This window comes from Anguilla rostrata, chromosome 17 (assembly GCF_018555375.3).
Source record: "Anguilla rostrata isolate EN2019 chromosome 17, ASM1855537v3, whole genome shotgun sequence".
Taxonomy (NCBI): Eukaryota; Metazoa; Chordata; class Actinopteri; order Anguilliformes; family Anguillidae; genus Anguilla; species Anguilla rostrata.
In genome coordinates this window covers 11909137-11933350 of record NC_057949.1, presented here as the reverse complement: position 1 = coordinate 11933350, position 24214 = coordinate 11909137, and the positions used below count along the sequence as shown (strand labels likewise).

The 24214-nt window shown below is 42.3% G+C and overlaps 3 protein-coding genes across 5 annotated transcripts; 1 reads left to right on the top strand and 2 right to left on the bottom strand.

The window, feature by feature from the left end:
• Positions 1 to 431: 431 nt before the first annotated feature.
• On the bottom strand, positions 432 to 6914 carry LOC135243786 (ras-related C3 botulinum toxin substrate 1-like). 2 transcript variants are annotated; one of them, XM_064315813.1, is made up of 6 exons: positions 6543 to 6914; positions 3771 to 3842; positions 3293 to 3410; positions 2995 to 3057; positions 2729 to 2892; positions 432 to 2206 (listed from the first exon to the last, which is right to left on the bottom strand). In XM_064315813.1, exons 1-6 carry the CDS (start codon positions 6575 to 6577, stop codon positions 2143 to 2145), a joined length of 516 nt encoding a protein of 171 aa, XP_064171883.1. In that variant the 5' UTR covers positions 6578 to 6914; the 3' UTR covers positions 432 to 2142. The 2 variants fall into 2 exon arrangements, with proteins under 2 accessions (XP_064171883.1, XP_064171882.1); XM_064315812.1 differs by having other exon boundaries at positions 2733 to 2892; positions 6543 to 6910.
• Positions 6915 to 8233: 1319 nt separating this feature from the next.
• LOC135243531 (small integral membrane protein 10-like protein 2A) lies at positions 8234 to 11440 on the top strand. The gene is made up of 2 exons (XM_064315438.1): positions 8234 to 8668; positions 9389 to 11440. Exons 1-2 carry the CDS (start codon positions 8489 to 8491, stop codon positions 9407 to 9409), a joined length of 201 nt encoding a protein of 66 aa, XP_064171508.1. The 5' UTR covers positions 8234 to 8488; the 3' UTR covers positions 9410 to 11440.
• Positions 11441 to 14803: 3363 nt separating this feature from the next.
• rpusd1 (RNA pseudouridine synthase domain containing 1) lies at positions 14804 to 20100 on the bottom strand. Of its 2 annotated transcripts, none has more exons than XM_064315213.1 (6): positions 19964 to 20100; positions 18996 to 19189; positions 17989 to 18112; positions 17614 to 17716; positions 17410 to 17511; positions 14804 to 15995 (listed from the first exon to the last, which is right to left on the bottom strand). In XM_064315213.1, the coding sequence occupies exons 2-6, from the start codon at positions 19175 to 19177 to the stop codon at positions 15613 to 15615; spliced, it is 894 nt and encodes a 297-aa protein (XP_064171283.1). In that variant the 5' UTR covers positions 19178 to 19189; positions 19964 to 20100; the 3' UTR covers positions 14804 to 15612. The 2 variants fall into 2 exon arrangements, with proteins under 2 accessions (XP_064171283.1, XP_064171284.1); XM_064315214.1 differs by having other exon boundaries at positions 19955 to 20057.
• Positions 20101 to 24214: the final 4114 nt, after the last annotated feature.

Genomic DNA, 24214 nt, shown 5'->3' with positions numbered 1-24214 from the left:
ATCGAATCCAGGGCAATGTGGGAACTGCAGCTTCCTCCTTTTAGCAGTGTAACATTTAATTCTGGAAAATCCAGATTTTATGTAATTACGTGCAAGAAAAGTTTATATTGTTAGTTATTTAATGGTAAAACATCGCAAATTATGTGAGATTTAAATTTAACATTCCTTGTACTCTGCATTCTGCTCTGGTCTGTTGACAATTAATTTAGAATCCGCCGTTAAAAATATGCAGCTCAATGTTTTGAAGTGTTGAGTTTCTTCACGGCACAGATTTAGGAATACAGACCTCAGCTTTTAGTTTAATGCTGGAGTACAAAGTCTGTAGGAGTCCTTTTGAAAATATGCATCTGCATTCCAGAGAGGACATACAGTAAACAAGGAATATACAGCATACCACACAAGGACTCATTAAACCAAAGAACAGGATTAACTGAATTTACTGGCTTTTATTTCAGAAAATAATGTGAACAACGGCTACCTTCTTCCAGAAAATTAAAATGGCCTTCCACCAGTTTGCTTACAACAGGTTTACTTTTTCTGTGCTGACAAAGCACAGCTGAACACTGCATGTTGATCCTGACCCTGTCGTTTCAACCGTTTTGATCGAATGATTCAGGCTGAAAAAATAAAAAATACACTAGTTCTAAAGATGTCACGTCAGTAAATTCAATACATTATATATGGTCTGCAGCAATGGAAAGCTTTATAGTTTTTTTTTTTTTTGCATTAAAGGGTTCGATGAATTTGCCACCACATTCATTGTTAGTTAACAGGAGTCCTTAAAAAACAGCCAATTCACATGATTATTATAACACAGTGCCGATTATATGATATGCAATAACTGGCAAGGCTGAAGCAGCCGTATTTCTTTTTAAATTAGCATTCATTATTCACAATTAAATGCTTGGTTTCATAACAAGTAACTCAGATTCAATACAAATCACAAAATGAGGTTAACAGGGAATAGCTGTATGAACTTATAAATGCCCCACACAAAAAGAAAAAGGGTGCTTAAGTCCTGAATGAGAAGCTTAGAGCCTGGGCAACAGTAACCAAGAATATACATCATACTTATAAAAATGGCTGGGAGGGATGCTCCTCCCCTTTTTGGTGATTGGTTAGACAGAGCTGCTCCCATTGGCTTTAATCTTCAGTCAGAATCCAGCCACGCCACTCCAGTGTATCTGCTCCTCTATCATGAGTTACAGGAATCACACCATAGCCAATCAGAAGAGCAAGGCCAGATTTGATTATAGGACACGAACAGAAATGTCTTTTAGAAGTGAGGACATTCAAGAAAACAAGTGTACACAAAGACCACCTTTTTTGGCTGTAAATGTATCGGATGTAGTGAGAGCTGCACTCCTGTTCAGTTACCTTGTAGGAAGAAACTTTCATTCACGCCAATGGTCAACAAGACTGTCTGGCTACAACACAATTTCGTTTAGCATCACAAACTCTCCTGGCACACTGAGAAACAGTTTAATTTTTCCCCCCCGTTACTTTACATTTTGTCTGTTGACCACAAAACCATTTCACTAAACATTTCACCTGTTCTTTACTTCACATGATGTAAAACCTTAAACAAAAGTGTTAATAGTGGTTGCAACCTGGCCTCCCAACCCTCTCTGTTAATTTGGAAACACCTCAATTCAATATGACTAAAGAGACTAAACACACATTGGGGGCTCTGAGCCATAAGAATATTAAGGACATAAACAGTTTAACCTTCTCACAAAAATTCTGGAGAAAATATTTTTTAAAAGGCCACAGGAACATTAATTATGTAGTGTTTGTGCTAATAGAGGACAGTATTTAGGATGAGAGCTGATTGGAACTTCCCCATACACCAACAGTGAAATCTAGGCATAGGAAGGGGGGAAAATAATCAACAACAAAAAGAATTCAATGAATTGTAAGTACTAAATAGTACGAGTAGTACTATATTTAAAATATAAAAATGGTATATCTGAATGCAAACACTTCCTGTGTTTATCCTACGCCCTGCCTTCCCCTGGCCGAGCTTTGGCATCCCACCCCCCTGGCCCCCCGTCCCCCCGTCCCCTGCCCCATGTCTACAGCAGGAGGCACCTCCTGGGCCTCTTCTTTGCAGGTGGGGGGCAGAGTACTGCCCTGATGGCCTCATCGAACACAGTCTTCAGCCCACGCTGCGTCAGGGCTGAGCACTCCAGGTACTTCACTGCACCTGCAGGGCACAGAACACCATGTCATGACAGCACAATTCCACACAGCAACTGCACAATGCCATGGCACAGCAGCACAATCCCACACTGCAACTGCACAACACCATATCACGACAGCACAATCAAACACTACAGCTGCACAACACTATGTCACAATAGCAAAATCCCCACATTGCAACTGCACAATGCCATGTCACGACAGCAACCACACAAAAAAAAAAGCCACACGCCACCGTATCAGCCACATCACAGTGATACTTCGTCACAACCACACACTGACCACACATCAACCTCACAACACTGGTTCACAACCACACAGCACCATATCGCAACCATGTCACAACTCCATTCCTCGTCGCAGCCTCACAGCACTGCGTCACAGCCGCGCAACAACCACGACACAGCACATCACAGCATCATATCACGACCACACGGCAACCACAAAACCAAAACGTGGCGTTGCAGCCACCACAACTGTAAGGGCGTGGAGGCTGAACCCGAAGAGCGGAGTGGGTGGCGGGCACACACCGATCTCTTTGGCCATGGCCAGGCCCTGCGGGTAGGTGATGGGCGTGAGCTTCTTCTCCTTCAGCTTCTCTATGGTGTCTTTGTCGTCCCGCAGGTCCAGCTTGGTGCCCACCAGGATGATGGGAGTGTTGGGACAGTGGTGCCGGACCTCTGGGTACCACTGCAGAGACGCGTCAAGACGCGGGAAGAGTCGCGTCAGCAAACGTCAAAAAAAAACCGTGGCGCAGGCCCAGAGTGGACGGGAGGGGTTGGGGAGGCTCACCTTGGCGCGGACGTTTTCGAACGAGGCGGGGCTCACGAGTGAGAAGCAGATCAGGAACACGTCCTGGAGAGACAAAAAAACACACAATGGCACCATCAGTACCGCTTCTGGAACAAAATGGCAGAGCTTCCAGCCATTGAGGGTTTCGAAACTGACCATGTCGCGAGTCACTGCACTGAGACCAGTGCTGTAAGCAACACGCCGCAATGGGACCCTGCTACGTTCGACAGGCTGGTTTTATCACACATTACATTAGTGCACGTGCGGTTAGCCCAGGACAGCGCTTCCTACGCCTTACCGTTTGAGGGTAGGACAGGGGGCGGAGCCTGTCGTAGTCTTCCTGTCCAGCCGTGTCCCACAGTCCCAGATTCACCGGCTTCCCATCCACCATCACATTGGCGGAGTAGTTATCAAACCTGTGGGGGGATAGAGACATCAGCACAGCCCTCTAACAGGTACCCGCCACTTTCTCAAGGAGCAGCCAATCACAACACTACTCCATTTCAGCTCAACCAAACCCTGGTAATTTTTGTTGAGACAGTGATTAACCAAACCATCTGTGCCTGGTTAAACGAAAGCTAGCATGCACTGCAGCTGTTCAGGTCCAGCATGGAGTAGCCCTACAGGCAACGTGGACCTCAAAGACAAGTGCAGAGTAGCCCTACATGCAACGTGCACCTCCAAGGTACTGCATGGAGGAGAGAAGTTCAATGGGTCTGAATGGCTGTGTTTGAGGGTGCAGATGCAGTGGAGGGTAATGGGGGGGGGGTACTCACACAGTGGGAATGTACTCCCCAGGGAATGCATTGGTGGTGTAGCTGATCAGGAGGCATGTTTTACCCACAGCCCTGGAGGAAGAAAGAGAGAGAAGCAGGGAGACGACTTCAGAAAATCATGCCGTCACAAATCATCAGTACATAAATCAGGATAAACAGGAGAAACATTACGGCCTGCACCTGCAGTAGCCAATGAAATTACAGAGTGGTCGCCCAATACAAGTATTTCTATCAATTCACAACAAACACACTTTCAGATTATTTCATAACTTAATCATCTCAGAAATGAAAACAAAACAGACTGCTGTAGTCTGGATAAAACGATATTATCCTGCTTGCTCACTGGCTTGCTCGAAGTTAAGTTCAGTTTAGCAGGCAATTGTCAAGAGCAGTCTTCATGAACCATTTCATTATATCAAAAATTGTATTTTGGAATATTAATTTTGCTTTTAATAAAATGTATTTCATTTCACATAAACCATATTTAACGCATATGTCACATAAGCTGTATTGAATGGGGGAAAAAAAAAACAAAACACAGAACTGTTGTTTGGGAGGAACACAACCCACCGCTCCAAGACCACCTGCATTACAGAAAGATTCTAACTGCCGGAACTTTCTGTTGCAAAGGAAATAACATCCATAGCAACTGCCCTGGCAACCTCCACAGTGACAGAGGAAATGGTAAATATGCCATGTGCCCATTTTACTATTACTGTAAGGCTTTTGCTCATTAGTCACTCATGCCAAATGACTAAATTGTAACCCGCATCCCATGATCAAGTTCCCCTGTAAACTAAAGTTCTTTAGCCTTTTCAATTTTTAAGATATAGGATTCTGTGTTATATATTGTAGGACTTGTCTGACAGGGGAACAATACACATCTAAAAGAAGTCCATAAAAACACAGATCTAAACAAAACCTACCTCAACCCAAGTACGTCATATACTTTAATGAACCCCGTGGGGTAATTTGTCCTCTGCATTTGACCCATCCTAGTTACTTAGGAGCAGTGGGCAGCCACCGCGCAGCGCCCGGAGACCACCTCCAATTCTGAGGCCAGTGCCTTGGTCAAGGGCACCTGCAGGAGCACACCTAACATGCATGTCTTTAAGTGTGGGAGGAAACTGGAGTACCTGGTGTAAACCCACGCGAACACGGGGAGAACATGCAAACTCCGCACAGATGCCCCAAGCCGAGATTCAAACCTACGACCTTCTTGCTGTGAGCCGACAGTGCTAACCACTATGCCATCGTGCCCGCCCAGATGATTGCCTTGTTCTGCAACACTGTTCCAACGCAACACACAAAGGTGCTAAGATTAGTCAGTCAAACCTCAAAACAAATCATTGTCACAATCTCATTGCCAAGTTTTATATTAAACTTTTAGTTTTTACCGAAATACCCAACAGAATGTACTCTACAAGACGAGTCCTTTAGTGTCTAACAGTTAGCTTTATGCAAAAGCAAGAAAGCAGTCTGTTTTTGAATGCATTCACTGATAGCTTTCTTCCGTGATTCTAACCCCCACCCAAATCCCAGCAAGCAAGATGCATTCTGTAAAACGCAGTAAAGCCACGGAGCACATTTCTGCCCAGTCATGTTCTAATTGGACATGCCGTTCGATTTACTACACTTTAATATGTACCGATCAATTACAATATGCATTATTCGTGCTATAAATAACTACCACCGCTACAATATACATGAAGAAAACAAACACTGAAACAAAACATTTGCGTGTGGCAGTCAATTGTATTACGAATGAACAGTAAACATTCACGTTTTTAAAAAGTACCTTCCCTTGCAATCAAGCTAAAACATTCTGAAGCATCCCACAAAATAGTAGTTAAAATGGGTTGAAAAGAGTTTCTCAAAATGCAACACTCATCATTAACCCATTGGATCACATGATTATCTGGGATAAATAAGGATGGAATGACAGATTTGGTTTGTTATGGCTGCCGAAATGGAACAGTACAAACGACAACGTTAAGTAGCACGAGAAACAAACTAAGGCAGCAGTGCGAAACACAGCAACTTTCTCAAAGAAGAAAAATTTGACAGGTTAACATGGCACCAACGTGATGAGAATCTCGGTTCACACAGACTTTCGTTACGCTTATGTTTTCATTATGGTAGCTAAGTTTCCTGGGATGATTTTCACCATACTTCGTAAACATTATACATAACAATATAACGCATACACAATAGCATTAACAGGTTGTTATAAACTCGCATACCACGAACGATTTTCATACACTGGATAGTTACTTTTCTTGTCACTTTGCTATTTTACACCCGTAAGTAGCCCCAATAGTTACTAGGCACGTTTTTAATACACTGTCGCTTTCTCCCGAATGAAATAAAAGGCGTCGCACAAAGTTTCCCACTTTTTCAAGTTGGCACAATATTCTGGCAAGATCAATTTATTACATAAACAATCTGCAACACAAGGGGTTGTATATATACCTTGCAATCAATGTCATTAAGTGATTCTCGAACGAATGAATCGTTTGTTCCCAAAGTTGGCCATTGCCATAGCAGACCAGTGGCCTAGAAAAGTAAGGAATGCGGAACATGGTGGGGTAACTACTAGCTAACCACAATTAGCGAACTTTGTTAGCGATGTCTTGAGCAGGATGGGACAGACAGATTTGCGCTTCCACTTACGAAACAGAAACACACTTCTTCCAAACAACAAATGATATATGGATAAGATAAATTAATTGTAGGCTGTTACCTCAGATCGCCTGCAACAATAAAACTTACCCGTCTCCCACAACCACACACTTAATGGCCTGCATCTGTCCTGATTGGAACGCGGTTCACTTGCCGGGTGTTCACGAGTAACAGATTTCACGTTAGATCACTCTCTGCAAACTTGTTTAGCCCGTAAAAAGTAAAATTGAAATCAGTTTTACTGGAATAGCTAGCTAACCCGCTTACTAACAGCATTCAAATGGTACAGTCGACTCCTGGTGGCTTTACACTTAAATCCCAACACCGAGTACTATTCAATAAGAGGTTGTGAACCGAACAGCCACCACCCCAAAATTACTCAGCCTTTACAGAAAACACGGCCCCAGACAACGGAAACGAGCTCCCCGCTCCTCGCGAGTCATTTCCGGTCTCTCCTTCTGGGAATGCGAAGCCCGAACACGCCCAAATGCACACGCTTCCATACAACACATGCGCGCGCCACACACGCAGCTGAAGCAGACATGAGCTAAAGTCGACCATCTATGGCAGTGCCCACTGCCCTCACACTATTTTTTTTTTACAGTCTCTGCCTCACACGCACAAGTTTACCAGGAGATGAACTACCATGACATTCAGAACCAATGTGAAACCAGTTATTCAATCTATTTTAAATATTGTGGCAAGTGTTGGTTATGAGTATTTCACTGCTTTCAGTAGATGCATTACTTCTGAGTGCTTTACTCACTTAAAAATAACGCATAACAGCTGTAACAATACAATATTCAACAGAATCTTCAGACACTTTTGGGGGGAAAAGAGGACAGAAAAATACTTCTAATATTTACTTCTGAGTAGTATTGTCTTTGATATATGCAATATGCAATTATTTGGTGTAATGCTGATGGTGTGTTATGATTATTTACAATTACTTAAACTCAAATGTGTATAATTGGCTTTATATATATATTTTTTTTACTGCAGAGAGAAACTAAATCAAATTTTTGAAAATGAAAAACTAATGCACTTCTTAAATACAATTTTAATTATTGTTAGCTTCCCAATTTGTAAGCACGATTCCAGGTTAGGAAGCAGGCAACTGTGTGACCTTATGAAAGTGAAAATACTAAAGAAAGCCATAGCAACAGTACAATATATTATTTATTTGCTTAATCGTTTTTGTCCCAGGCACCCCATAGAATTTTAAAAAAGAGTTTTACTGGTGAATTCTGATTAAATGTACACTGTTCAAGGAAGCTGTGCAGTGTACCATTTGTCAATGAAAGTTTCATCACTGCAGTGGTAAATTATTTTGCTATCCTTTTGAGTTAAATTGTTTTTTGCATTAACTGATATTTTAGAAAAGGATACTTTTGACCTAGCGGGTCTGAGTACAATTCTAGAGAAGTTCAAAATGCACTATATGCATATCCAGAGCTTCATAATCATGTCAAGTGTATCTCTTAGTGGAATGTCTAGTGTATCCTTTAGTATCAAAGGGTTTTACATCCCGTTTTTTTTTTTTTTTTTTTTCATTTTTTGGCTGGGTGTTAAGTACTTACAGCAAAAAACATACATGGTTTGAAAATAAAACGTGTGATTAGTCATGTCTCCCAGGAGGCTTTCGTGGATAAATAAACATTCTTTTTTGCTGTTTTCGAGTGTTATTTTACTAAGAGATTCTTAATAATGAAAATATAAACGGTGCGGGTCAGTTCTGATTGAAGTTTGTCAACAGTAGCCACGTATGTGTTCAGCAGGAAGAGAAAGCCGTCTCTTTTCAGCAAACGGAACGAAAAAATCAGCTTGCATAGTGTGTTACACCGTTATTTGTCCGGGGTGGTGACTGGAAAGGGAAGCAAAGGTTTGCGTGCAGTGGGACGGGTTGGACTGGTTTACCCCAAATGAAAAGATGAGTGTGATAGAGTAAACAAAGAAGACGTGTATTGCTGTAGTTAGTTAAGTAGACAGACTACTAATCAAAACATTGGACTAGTATAAGTGACAGGCGGCGTCTTATGGCGGGTTTGTCTTACTTGGTGTTCCGATTTTCGGGGTCCGCTGGTAGGACGTATGGAGTGTTTTCAAAGGGATTAACGAGGACTTTGTTGATATTTTTTGATCTTGCATGGCGACTTCGAATCAAATTTCCATACCTCTACCTCATCGCCTCAATGATGTTCAATGTACGGTTACAGGTAAGTGTAAACGAATAATATATTATTTGGGCGAAAGGGATCAAATGCACAGGATCCTATATTTAACATTATGCTGTCAATGTTAGTGGTAGTTAGCCCACAAGATGATTTACATGCTGATTCAGCTGGCTCGATACATTATTACGACCACTAGCTAGCAAGCTATCTGCCTGCAGTGTGAATGCTTGCTAATGCTGTAAACTATAGGAATCTATAATTTACTAACTCATAGCTATAATTAGTTCTAACATTCAAGCGCTGTTTTCTGGAAAGGTTGTGCAGTGTTTGGTGAAATTCCTTTAAAACCAGTTTTTTTTAAACCTAGTGTCTCATGTATGTTACTTCTTAAACCGTTCTCTGTGTCCTGCTCCTTCTTTGAGCCTTAATCACACTCTTGCACCAACTCTGTAATCCATGGCTGCCTTCATCGTATTAGAGTAATACAGGCTGCTTGGACGACGGAGTGGAGTAAATGCTATTTAGAGGCTGCAGGTTTGATTCCCACATAAGGCACAGCTCCTGCACCCATGAATAAGACACTTAGCTCAAATTTCTTCCCAAATGTCGAGCTGTTTGAATGTAATATATGGGAGTACTGTAAGAACTGTGTGAATGGCCCTGGATAAGGGCTTGGGTGTGGCAGGGAAAATATGGCAGTGTCATGTCTGTGACACAGGAGACTGAGAGAGGTGACTAATCATGATATATTTATACTTCCAGGTTCACATTGAAATACACTGATGTGCAGCTGCCACAGGAAAAGAGCATGCCTGCTCCTGAGAATAATGTGCTTTTTTCACGGTACATTTTCGGATGGATTTGTGACTTCCTGCTTGCACAGACGTGGACGATATGATGAGAACAGCAAGCGTGACCATTGACACATGGCTGCTGTCTCTGTTGCTTACTGCCAGTGGTGTGGAGGGGGGTGTCCAGTGCCTTTGCTCGGGGAAGCAAAGATGTCGTCAGGTGGGTGTGTCCTACCCCAAACTGCAGGGACGTAACATGAACCTTCTGCAGCACAGGACCGGATAAGAGAAGGATCGCTTTTATCTGGGCCAACAGGACAGAGAGAGGAAGGCAGATTGAATTTTGTGCTAATTTTCAGGGTCGGTACGATAATGACATTGCGACAGACAGAAGTACAGAGCGGTACAATTATGACGGTTTTATGTGTGAATGTTCAGGGTATTTCCCCTTCTTCTTTAACTTTTTTGAAGTTTCAACTGACCGCGCCACCATGTGGCCAGAAGGGAAAGAAACTGGAGCCTTAACTTTCACTGCGTTCAAAGCGGGGGTCTCATGCTCAAACCCTGGAGGGCCGCTGTGTCTGCTGCTTTTTGATGTGTCCCTGCACTGAAACGCTTCATTTACGTTTCTGATTGGCTATAGAGTCTGTGCACCTTGTTTCCAAGGCCTAAATTGGCTTCTGATTGAAAGGAAACGCAGCAGAGGTCATGGCCCACCAGAACTGAAGTTTGAGAACTCTGGTTCAAAGTGACCCGGCCTCTCCAGGACTGTGTTTTAAACCAGCCCTTCTGCGGCCGTTCCAAGCCCAGCTGTCTGGGAAGCAGGCCAGGCGTCGGGAGGAGAGGGGGTCCTGTGACCCGCAGTGTTTTATGGCAGGTCTTCGGCATACTGTGCAGGTTGGGAAGTGGCTGCATGCACTCACTTTCATACCCATACACGAGGTCCAACTTTAGCCAAATCGCAGTGCAACAGCTTCCGCGCTTACTATTTATGACTGCAGTGAGGAAAGGGGTTTTTAAATGAGTCATGGAAAATGTTTTAAACTATATTGATTTGTATAGGGTTTGTTTTTGATTTGTTTTACATCTTGATAATTTATCAACACTTAAAAGGAATATATAAAATAATGTAGTCCCAGTGGCCCTTTCTTCAAAACAGTAAATGATGAAAACTTGTCTCTGCTTGTTTACAGATGTATTTGATATGCTTGTATAGGATATGTTGTATTTCTCTGTGTTTTAGCACAGTATCTTTTCTGTCAGGTGGAATCCAAACCCTGTGTGCACTACATTTTTTGTTAGCACTGTTGAATAAATTGTGAACTTTCAGAGGCCTGTTTTGCATGTCTGTGCTTTTGCAGGCGGTATTGAAAATGTGTAACGTCACATGCCGATTGGACAATCTGGGGTAAAGTCAACAAACCCCATCTTCACTGACCGACTAGTTCCACAAAGACTAATACTAATACAAAAAGACTAAAGGTGAATATTTGACAGCTGTGATTATGTATGTGTTCCACAGGGATGCATGGTAAGGAATGAGTGTTAAGCCAGGGTGGGTAAAATGGCAATGTGTGGGAAGCTTTTGGGATGCTTCTAGAAACTAGCTCATTGCCAGCTCCCGCTCTCCTGGTCTATTGTACATAGGACTTCAAATTAATGTGGTTTCTTTTACATGTTGGAAAGGGTTTTAATAGAAGTCAGATGATCTGAATAATTAATATCATATTAATCAAGTCACATATCTCAGTTGCTGACAGAAAACATTTTAAGCCCTTCTGACCAACAGGCTGCCATGGTTTGTTGTCTTGTTTCTGTTATTGGAGGATTACTTCTAAAGATAGAGCATGTAGTGTTATTGAAATGTCAAATTCCTCTTGACCACTGCCCCCCGTCACCCAACAACTTTTCTCATAAATGTTTAATTCCAAGCCCCGTCAGTGCCTTAACCCTCCTGATGTGGGATGTGTTTCTGCATGAAGGCAGAGGTGTGAGAATAAACATGTATGTCTAAGAAGATTCACCTTTCAGGGGTTTTGTTCATTGCTTTGTCTCTCTTTGCCCACTGACTTTGTTGGGGGGGGGGGGGGGTGTATTGCAGATATTTCAGTAATGGCGATTGTGACTATGCAGTTTGGAGAGTCTAAATGTCGAAATAATCACCTGTTCATTAGAGATTAAAATAGAAAGCTATAGATTAACTGTATGAGTTTGGCCGTGACAGAAGGGCGAGGCTTCTGTTGGATATATAATTTCTAGATCATCAGCTTTGAAAAACAGACAATATCATTGATCTGGAAAACGTGCTGTGTGTGACCATGGGAATGTTGTCTGGGGTCTCTGCCTTCTCTCCCTCTACAGGCATGGGAAAGAATGTCTTTGGGAAATCAGAGTCACGCTGAGGGTCTCTTTCTCCCCCTCCCCTCAGCAGGCATAGAAAGGCGTTATGGTGTCTCCTTTCCCTGAGCATTTAAACTGCCCCTGATGAGACGCAGCTCACCAGGATCATTGGGGGTCAAAGACCCAGCCTGGCTAAAGAATGCACTAAGATCATGTTGCTTTTGGCGGTGATTAATTCTGGCTGGATTTAATATTTTTTTTGTCTGCAGATATCACCTCTGTTGTTAGAAGCAGAAGTAAACTTTACTTTTTTATGTGAATGTTTCAGCTTTCAGATAAGACGGTCCTCGTCTGACCACACTCTCTCAGCTCCACCCTTCCACACCTCAACCAATCAGCGCAACCAACATAAAATTTCCTTACTTCAGCTACATCCGTTTTTGGGTCCTTAATATCAGCCAGTTAAGATCTGTTGCATTTGGGGGATGATTTTTTATCTGCTGTAGCCATCTTGGGAATCTGAACCTTGCATCTGCGCCTGGTGTTTCTTTGTGTTTGGTGTGCGCAGGATCTGGCATTTTCATCCCTGGCTTTTTGCAATATTTGGCTGTCTTTTGGTTTTTGAACTTTGAATTTAGTTTTCCTGGGACACGCTTGGGAGAAACAAGCTGTAGTTTGGTATTTTCCTTCATTCATTTCTTTTGTAACTGTGACCTGTCCATGTCTGGGACATTCATTATTTGTAAAGGTAGTTTGTACATTTGTCTTTAGATGTTGAATTTAGCAACTTAATAAACTTCTTAATTTTAATCTGCTTATTAGTTATACATTTTGATAAAGGTTGATCCAAGAGGTTCCTCTGTCTATCCACAAATTTGGCAATTGATAATTAATATCTCTAATAATAATCATATTAAATCAAATATATTTGAAATATTGGATAAGTGAGATGTTTTAACTGTTGATACACTTGTGTTCAGTATTCAGAGTGCTGAACATTATACATTATAGGGTGTTAGCCATTAAAACCACTGGATTCAGAACATAAACATTTTACTCAATCCTCACTGTCCCGACACTCCATTAACCCTGAAAAATCAGGGGCTCCCGTGAGCAGTCAATCGCTGTCTTATTTGAACCAATCAAGTAACCTTGTTCTCCACCGTAAAACAGTATGACTGGTTTAACTGAGTCACTAACATACATGGTAGAACCCTTCACCCTTCTTTGCTGAACTACTGAATTATGCAAAAAAAAAAAAAACATTTATTTGTTTCTTGTATTTTTATTTGGTCATTATTCATATGCTGAGAGATCATTCTCTGAAGAGTCTGTAGCAGGTACAGTTATAATAGTGGCTGTACTGATGCTGACAGCTCTCCACATATACTATCACCACAACACTTTGAAACATTAAACTACAATGAAGAATCGTAACTTAAAACTGAACAACCTGTAGATCGTTGTGCTCACACGTAATGGTATTTATAATTGGGTTTAATTTACTTTACAAATTAAAATTGATTTAAATGTATAAATGCAATAAATTACAATATTCAGACACATCACATGTACAAATGAAGATAAAAAAGGTCAAATAACAATACGTAGCTGCACCGTACAACAGAACACAAATACCATTTAACACCGAAACTACACTGAGGGTTTCCACAGAAACAGAGTTAGGAAAAACACAGCTCTGCCTCCTGCATGTCCCCATATGTGACGGAGACAGGTAAACGTCTCCATGCTGGTAAGACATTAGCTTTGAGTGTCACTGTGACCTTTTCCCCTTCAAGCCTGACAGACCCAGTCCACGTAGTGCCACATGACTCATCTGTCATGTGGATGGGCTGACATCACAGGACTGATTAGCAAACAGGATGGCCACCCAGACATTAATATCAATGAATCATTGGTGCAAAAAATAAAAAATAACCCCAACATGATGTTTAATCAGTCAAAACTCAATTTTCTGTACATTTCTTAAGGATACAGGGTCTGAATAGGCATGAGATGCTGGCAGAATTGAGCAGGAACTCCAGCACATGTCAAAGCCACGCAGGCAGTGACATCACAAGGTTACACAAGCTCCTCCCACAGCAACCACAAGTCACCACCTATCTGGGACTTGTTCACAAAGCAGCAGTATTGCGAGCAGAGAACTCCACAGAGAGAACAATGGACTCCCATCCCATCAGCCCCATTACAAAGTGTACAAAGCGTGGTGCTTGCCAAAACAAGGCACACCCGGCTGCATGTTTGACAAGTAAAGCTGCCAGCAGACTTGCACCATACATGGCCACAGATACTCTATGTACTTACCAGATATTCAGCTCACTATGTTAACACTGAAAATTTTGTGGTGTTGAAGTTATATTTGTTCAAACTGCACCTCAGCCAAATGAAAACCCCCCAATCTACAATTCTGACAGTCTCTGGAGTGACTGCATGGCACCAAGTGAAAGCACCCAAGTTTAAATAAACCCACCAACAAGACTATGGGGACTCTTCAGGCACCTATACCCATAATGCATAGCAAAAGATTCTGAAAGTGAAACCATCAGCAATTTAAAAAAAAAACTGTCTAGAATACCAAGATAGCAAGCCCACAAACAAGTTGAAACCAACAGCTAGCTTGATGAAACTTGTGCAAGACTGGCTAACATAACAACGTCATCCCACAGATACAGTATTTAACAGTACTTAATAATGACAAACTGAACGATTACCAGCTCTCACACCACAGAGCTGCATTGAGAGCCTGAGACATGGTCTAAATACATGATTACCATGTCGTTAATAACACTTAAATGCCTGCTTTAGTTAACATGCAAGTTAGCTTGGTTATTATTTGTTTTTTTCACAATTAGCTATTGGTTGCTGCCATGCTATCAATAAGTTAAAACTTTTGCAAGCTTTTTGTAAACTACCATACTAATTAGAGTATAACAGCTGCCACTAACTAGGCTTTCAAGCTCAAAGGAAAGGAAGCTGTTTATTATTGCCAGTATTGGCATTAAAAGTGTTGGGTCACGTTGGCGAATACATGGTGTTCAGCCATTTCTTCCTCAGTGCTGGTTATAAAAGTTCCAAACTTCGCACTCGGGTTGTAGGTCTGATGTAGTTTTGAATCATTTTGGGATGTTTATTGGGTTGAACAGGGATTAGAGGCCTCCAAGGCTGCTTGCAAACTCTATTTCCAAAATTGTTTATATTACATCGTCTTCTAAATTTCCGAAAAACCAGACATATTCACAAAGAATGATGGATACAGGTGCCAGGCATGCGTACAGTGTCTCTTTCCTAGACAGCCCATAAAAAAGGTCACATGACACCCTCAGGCACGTGTGCGTTGTGTGCAGAAACCTTTCATTTTCACTCAAACATGCCAACATAACTGGTCTTCCTTTAGCCTAAAATATAAAATTGTCAACACAGGCCACTGTGTTTCAAAATATAGTTTTGTAAATTAGCTTGCACATGACCCATTTATTCACATGTCCTCATATGTTATGTACTTTGTACAGTATAGTCAACAACTTCTGATGTCAGGCTGATTAAAATATTTAAAAGCAATGTCCTGGTGCTGAGGAGGTTGAATAAACACTGATACACCATTCCGCCCTGCTCTGGTCTGCCCAACACCACTGCACTGCCCAGCTCCACCCTACTGCCCCACCCCCAGGAGGGGTAAAAGGCAAAGACACCATTTCACATCACAGGGGGAGAAATGGGAAATAACTGCAGTGATCTAGAGCTGCAGGAGGAAGGGAAATCTACCACTGTGTGCAAGTTTGTGTATGAGCGTATGTGTGTGTATGCGCACACGTGTGTGTGTGTGTGTCTGTGTGTTCAGTCCATACCCCACTCACACAGCCACTGCTGGCACTGGGCAATCTGTTCTTCCGTCTCCACTGGGGGGCTCTTTCTCTTCTCTATCCCAGAATGCCGTGGGCTCTGCTCCTCCCCCTCCCCCACGGCAGGCTGCAGCAGGCCCAGCAGGGCAGCCTCTAACGTGCAGAGCTGGCTCTGAGGGGCCCAGTGGGGGTCGAGCGACGGCAGGAAGGGGTCCGGTGCGGTGACCTCCACGGGCTCGGGGTCCAGCGGGATGCGCAGCAGGTACGCGTGCAGCATCATGCGGTAGGGGGCGCTGTCCGTCCGCAGGCTGTACGTGAAGTCGCCCACGATGGGGTGACCGATTGCGCTGCAGTGCACTCTGAGCTGGTGTGTCCGGCCTGGTAGGAGATGCACATGCACACGCACCAGCACACTTACTGAGTACGATTATAAAACAGGGACAAGAATGACCAAATCAACATGTACTGTGTGCAACCTAGTCTGTTCCGAGCATTTAGCCCACTGAGTTGCACTTTTACAAGCTGGACAGCAGAGGGCAGAATAAACTGCTTCTTCTGGCCTCCCCACTCATTTCTCATTACACTGCACTTTCATCTCCCTGCTCTACCCTGCTGCAGATCAGCAGGTCTCAAGCTGTGGTCTTGATAGGTTCACATTGTGAATGGCACATCACAGCAGCATAACATTTTTTAATCAGTGCAGCATAATGGTTTCAAGCTGTAGTCTGAGTGAACCAACTGAGAAGGTTAGAAAATAACAGTGAACCATGCAACTGGACTGCTAATTAAACAAACTTCATATATGAATGAGCAGCAGTCACACAGTGAAGTGTAGCATAATTTTGAAGAAGCTAGTCTTGTAACGATGAAGTTATTGGTTTGAGATACTGTCATGGTACCCTTGAACAAAGACCTGAATTGTTCCAGCCTAAACAAGCTAAACAAAATAAACAAAACTAAAACTAAACTGTGTAAGATTTGTTGTGCCAAAAATGGCAGTGTTTTAGGCAGTGGCGTAGGTTTCGTTGGAACATTGGGGGGGGGACATTAAGTGGTGGGTCTGGGGGTCCTCCCCCAGGAAATTTTGAGCGTCAAACACTTCATTTCCTGCATTCTGGTGAATTTTTTATTCCCCCCCGAAATCTACGCCTATGGTTTTAGGACAGCCGTGCGGTACAATGGCTAGAAACCTGGCGCTAGTAACCCAGAGGCTGGGGACGTCCCAGCTGGGGCTCAGCCACTGTACCCATGGGTGAGGTACTTAACCTGAACGCATCACTAAATGCTGACTGAATAGACTGTATGTAAAAATGCAATCTGTGTACAGTCACTCTGGGTAAAGATGTCAGATAAATGTGAATGCAATGCAAGGGAGCGGATTCTTGGTTTAAGACTCTCAGAGCATTTAGTGATACCGCATTTATCTATTACTGAGAGCAACACTGATCTTCTCAATTTCAGTATGATACTCTAGATTAGTGTTGGTCAAGGGACCGTAATGTAGATATAAAGTTTATTCTACAGGAAATAAAGGTTTTTCATAAATCACCAGTCGTGTTCATATCGGTTAAAGGCTGTGTTAGACTGCGTTGGTGGCTTATGGAGGCGGTGTTGGTTGTGGTTAAAGGCTGTGTTAGAGACTGTGTTGGTAGTAGTTAAAGGTTGTGTTAGAGACTGTGCTGGTGGCAGCTGGAGGCTGTATTGGTAGTGGTTAAAGGCTGTGTTAGAGACTGTGCTGGTGGCAGTTGGAGGCTGTGTTGGTATTGGTTAAAGGCTGTGTTAGAGACTGTACCAGTGAGAGGCTGCAGCAGGACTTTGGTGACCGGGTCTCCACTGTACGAGCCATACTCCAGCACCTGAAGCTCCGTCTGGCACGGCTTGGGGTTCTCACAGCCTGGGGGGGGTTATGCGTCAGATTAGGCCTTGCATCGCCTGCCCCGTGGCTCAGAGGATATGTGGGTAAAAATGACTTGCTAAGAGAAATCTGAAATCTGACCCTCCGCTCCTGCTATGCACATCATGTGGGTCTTCCCCTCTGAGGTGTTTTTACCAATGGAGAAATCCAGAGTCATCCTGCCACAGTCCACCAACCCTCTGACCTGAGGGGGGGGGGGTAGAGAGAAACAGAGAGAGAGAAGGAGAGAGACAGAGATGATTCATATAATATGATTCTAAATATATAGCTGTAATTGTATCTGGCTATTCAGCTCCTGTGTCTGTTAATTAAAAAAAACAGTAAGGCTGACCCAGAGCAATTTTAAGGCTGTCCCAGTGCAAGGTAGGCCTTGTGTGTCAGTGCAAGGCTGTAGCAGGGTGAGGGTAAAGCTGTTACAGGGTGAAATGGGCCCTGCATGTCAGTGTAAAGCTGTACCAGAGCGAGGTAGGCCTTGGTCACCAGGCGTTCCTTGAAGCAGCGGTACGCCTTCCCAGCAGCAGCCTTGTTCAGGGCCACACACAGCGCTCCACTGGTGGAGAAATCCAGCTGGTGACAAAACCTGTTAAGTTCACACACACGCACGCACGCACGCACGCACACAGAAAGACACACACACACACACGCACACCGTGACCTCAGAATCTCACACACAGATGACCCAGAGTACTATGTTCATGTGGACAGTGTGGCAGGAGAGAAACAGGCTAGCTGGTGTGGTTGTGGTAGCAAGGTGGCACAGAGGCATCACATGACTTCTAATGGTGCAGAATACAGCCACCTTCCCTTACGGTGACATGTTGTGGTCTCACACTGCCCTGCACAGCTAACACCCTTTACTGTGGAGTGAACCAGAGTCTGTGGGCATTTATGTGTATTCACTGGTGCATAGTTAAGCTCCTGTGAACCAATGCTCCCAACAGCTGTTCAGGCAATACCAGTGCTCCCTTACTACTTCAGTGTTCATTCAAATGCATTTTGATATGCATTTTGAATATTCTTATTGTTTTATTCTTACAGTGTGTCGCTGTGGTCTCATAACACTTGCAGATTGAAAACAAACTGCTCTCCTTTATTTCTACAGATAATAAGAATTTAAAACACATCCTGCAAAAAATTTGTGATAAATTCAAGGCACCCAGAGCCTTAGCTACAAATTTTCAGGCCCAGGGAAAAAAATATACATTTGGAGAGCCCATCCAATAAATTTTGTAACAAATAAAAAATATATTTTGTTGATAATAACCTTGGCTCCACCCTCTGGGATATAATTTATGGGAGGTTTCCACGAGTTACAATTCCCAGTCTGTGGTGAAGGACCATGTAAACAAGTCTCGATTTTCAGGTGAGATCTTCAGCCTTACATGTGAGGATAACGTTACATCTAAACATACAGTGCCAAAGTCAAAGACAAATAATGAGCCTTCGTAAAATCGGGCAGAGACCTGAATCCGTAGTATGTACCAGGGTCGGCCAGCTCAGGGAAGCGGTGTCGCAGCTGGCTCTGCACGGTCTGCTTCTCGTACCACATCTTGCTGTCGATACGGATGTCCCAGTGCTTGTTGACCACAATGAAGTCAGGACTGTGATACAGCACGCGCAGGTTCTCCAGGCTGGCTGGCTCCATGCTCGCGCTGACCTGGCGAGGACCAGTGCGGAAAGGGGAGTCAGCACGTTCCCTCTGGATGTGGTTACGTACGTCATGCTTATCCCAAACACGTTTATTAAGAACTGGCAATTGTCAAAGACATCTCAGTAATGCATTTACTGTTCTTAATAACCGCATTTCCCCAACAATAACTTTTCCTCCCTCAAAGTAAAGTTACTACTGCCTTTGGGTGGAAGCGGCAAGAAGAAACAACCAAACCCCATCAGTCAGGGTGGTAGCTAACGTTAACCTTGTACACATAACATAACGTCCTACACACAAATGCATCCCTGAAGCAACAGCAGCCAGACAGAAAAGTCTACCAATCGCAATTAAACGGAATCGTGTCTACCAACATTATGGCTCTAGCCACCACAATACATTATTCATCATCGATTTAAATATATGGTGCGCAGTTAGCTACTAGCCTGGAAGACAACTGTCAACGCCTCCAAATACACAGGCGAGCATCGCCTCTGCTCTGCCCCACCTCCATCACGAGCTAGAACACGCAATTTATAGTTTTACTGAGTATTTACATCATACTTGTGAACTCCGTCGCTATCTTTATTCACATTAGATAGCTAACTGGTCAACATGTTCGGTTTGCTAGTTAGTTCGTTAGCATGCCTGCTATATGTACGAACAACTTAAACTACGCTATCCCTAGAGTGATTAACGTTATCAATCTGAAAATGCTTACTAATATAACATTATTAAACATGGTATAATTTACACAGCAACAGTCAAACATACTTGTTTTACCGTTTTGTTTATTAAAAGGCTCCTGAGGTTTATTTCATTGCAGTCCCCGTGTCTGAGCACATTGTGTTAGTGTACAAACATAGCCATGGCACACGTAACAGGAACTGTCATGCCATATTAAGGGAAAGCACCAATCACGACAAAGGTACGACTTACATCTACCAATCGGAGGACTGAAAAATCGGGTAAAAAAAATCTTGATATGACTGACCCGTATATCAATGACTAGCATTGTTTTCGCGCGAAATGTGAAATTTTTTACTATGGAAGCTGAAGAAACGTGCATTACAGATAGTACGTTTGTTGCGTGTAGTTATAAATAAAATAGATTTTTGAGTATATTTGTTCATTCACCTCATTTTATGAACTATTTATCTGTTGATTTACGTTTCTGTTTATGTTTAGTGTACAGTGGTGCATATGACGTTAGATAATACCCGGATCAAATATCTGTGTCTCATTTCGCAGAAAAGAGCTACTTGACCTTATACCTGTGAGGTGGGACATTCTCCATCTCGGTTCTGGGAAGGCTTCACAAAAAAAGTGAAGTGCCCTAACGCATAATGAATTATGTCTTTAGGTGGAGGCATAACTTTACTGCGCTTGAAGCATATTTTTTTTGTTTTACACAGCAACCTTGCTAAAAGCCCATACCAGCAATTATAAAGTCAGCAGGTTACCAGAAACGTATGAATCCGCAATGTCTTTCATTGCACACTAAAACATTAATTATTATTATTATTGTTTAATTCAAAGCACTTCCTGGAAAGTATTATTTTGTTGTTCACTACCAAAAACCAATTTCAAAGGTCAATTGAATGTATCATCTTTTGTTTTGTTTTGGAATTAAATGCCCTTTAGAGTAGCTGTTACTATCTTCTGGCCTTCGAAGATCCTTTGCTTCCTTCTGTCCCAAGACAGAATCAACATACTTGCCTACTATTGAGTATACAAGTTGCATCCAAGTTGTACAATTTACATACTCAATAGTAGGCAAGTGAGCTGATTGGGACATGGCCTTTGATTAAACGTCCCTCCTCTGCAAGTATGTAGTGACCTGCAGGTGGAGCTGTGTTCATGCATCGCTGATTACTGGTGTGGAGGTCCATGTTCAGAGACTGAGAGAGCAAGGAGTCAGTTGATGGGTTTCCATGAAAATTAAATCTTATGCCGGCTCTAATGCATTTATATGGTAATATAATTTAAGAATGAAATACAAATCCTCAGTGCATACAAATACCATTTATAACAAGGGTCACAACCAAACCCCAAAATCACTAGTATTTTTAAAAAGTGATATTTAATACAAAAATCCAACATGCCAACACAATACACACAAATGAAATGGGGGCAGGGCAGGTATAGAAGACTACAGCATGATGTCTTCCATTAAAGAAGACTTACCAACTTAGATGTCCATGATCTACCTCACATAAGTTTCTTTGCTGATTTAGGTTGTGCGAATATCCACTCTGTCCCAAAACATAAATAACAAATCCCAAAAAGAAAGGACAACTGAATTAGAAACATTGCAGAAGACAAACAACAACCAAGAAGAAAACTGGAAAATAAGTAAAAACGCCGGTCTTGCGTTTGCTACAAGGAAACCTCTGTGCATCTTCTCTCTGCTGTCACTGTCTTTTTTCCCTCTGTGCTGTCTCTGCACGGGTAACTTGAGGTTTTTTTAAAAATATCCTGCCGCACAGCTGATCTTTGTTTGACTCAATGAGGGAAGTCAGCTGAACAGCAATCTTTGGCCCTGCCCACTGCACAATAATACCCCAGGGGTGTAACAACAAGCCCTAAAAAAAAAGAAAAACCACAAATTCCTTCATAACCCAAATTCATACAAAAGACAGGCGTGCTAGAGGGCGAGGATGGGAAGGGAGTCAGAATATGGGCCTTCAGGCTGCGTCTGAATGATTCTGCTAGCCTGACCACAGACAGACTGTCATCATGATTAGGTGAAGGAACTTCACTGGAGGGGATAGCCAGAGGCCTGAAGTTTGCAGTAATGAGTGATCTTGCTGGCCACTCATTTTTTCAGGATGATATATCAAGGGCTGTCCCATAACTCAAACGCATGAGCATGAGTATGCAGTGAAATTCCCCATGTGTTCTTGTGTGCTTGACACAATTTATACATGTCTTTGATTCCCAGAAGTATTTGCATTTCAGCATTATTTATTCCAATTCAGGCATAGAGCAGAACACAGTAATCACATAATTATTGTATATTATTTTTAGAATGTTATTCTATGTCTGTACCTTACTGAACCCGTGTTCAGCAGTTGTATACGACCATGAAATGCACTTTCTTTTGTACGTCGCTTTGGATAAAAGCGTCTGCCAAATGAATGTAATGTAATGTAATGGAAGCTCAATGAATGCATTCAAAATAACTTTAGGACAATAGTAATGATGTGAAAGCGTGTTCAAAATTTAAGCAGTTGGCACTGTGCACTAACAGTCTTAGGAGGACGTACTCATGAGTACACATGGAAGCATAGCGTAGTGTAAATGTGCATAGTGTGGAAGTAGTACAGTTCTGGCTTCTGACAATTCACTGAGAAGAACCACATCCTGTGGGTGGGGCCGTCCAATTGAACTCTCTTATATGCTCTATGAGCCTTCCACTCCACTGCTGTTTGAACCTGAGCAGATCACTGATTGGCGGTCATGCCACAGCCGCCCCTTTTACATCTCAGCTGTGCCGCTCCCTGCCCCACTCTCAGTCTTCTCTACAGGACGATTTTCAGGCCGCCATGCCCCTGAGGGTAGATAATTGCTCTAGCAACACTCCTGCTAAGAGCACTGAAATTGGAGAGGCCAATCCCCTGACTCAGAGCGAATTAGCACCCTCCTGTGTCCAAGTGCAGAATAAGCTCAGGTACATGTTCCAACAGGTATTACCAGTGTGTCTGGAGTTTGCATCTCTAACACGTACAGCAGCACACGTTGCCCTAATGAATTACAGTGGAAGTTCAGGCCAGAGTCATTGCAGTTTGTCCTTGCAAAATCCATTCATTCAAGAGCTACTGTTTGCTTTTGATTATCCCTTAAAGGGTATGGGAAGTACTTGGTAATATGACTCTGGTTTATTTGAACCAAAAATGAACAAAGGTTTGCTTTTTTGCAACTACTACAACTAAACTATGGCCATCTTTGAATAGCCTAGGTCGTGACATCACAAGGATGGTCGACCACAGTTTCTCAAGCTATTACTATTACTAGAGCGCTGAATTTCAATGAGCTCAGCGATGAATTCTGATGAAAAAAAAAACAAAGCAGTGAACTCAAGGAGGGACCTTTTTTATTGCCCTGGGATACTCAAATGAGTATGACCAAACAAAATTGTAATTTTATTTTTTCCAGCAAATATAAGTCAATTTCAGATTTGAATGCAGGGCCATCTAAGGAAAAAACATAAAAAGCAAATGAACCTTAAATGAAGTTACATTACCAAGCGTAACACATCCTCTTTAAATCCCTTCACCGAAAAATATTGTGTGAGCAAGGACAAACTGTAAGATGAGAAACTGTAAGAACTGTAAGATTTTCCCTCAATATTCAATGAGGAAAAAGCCAAACACGGCTAGCTTCAGGCACATTAGCGCAGAGCAGGAGAACACTCTGTGATGAACACCCTGTGAAGTCAAAACCGGTCAGCGTCTCTTTATTTGTATTGTATCTTTGATATGCCCATTCTATAATACTCTTTGATATGCTTGTTCCATATTGCTCACTCTCCTGCTCTGTGCAAGTGTGCCTGAAGCTAGCTGTGCTCTGCTTTTTTTCCTTATTGAATAGTTATCTTTTTCCTCTAGAGCACTTTGCATTATTTAGAGTCATATTTTTTGAGCACTTGGTTTTTCAGTTCAATAGACAAACGGTAAAACCAGTTTTATGTGCTTCTGAGAGTTTTGAATACAAAACACATTTTTAAAATTATTATTTAATTTATTCATTATTATTTAATTTATTTGCGGCATTTCACTGTAATGATGTGAATGACTGATATCAAATTATAGGAAGCGTTTGGTTGCTGTTATTGCTGCTAAAGGTGGTCCAATGAAGTTTCAGAGCACAATTACTCTTTCACATGAGTGATATGGGTGTTTAACTATTTAATAATTATTAAAATAACTAATTAAATAAACAAATAATAATTTAGAAAATATGTTTTGTGTTTGCTCAGGTTTCCTTTGTCTAATATTACATTTTGTCTGAAGACCTGAAACCATTCAGTGT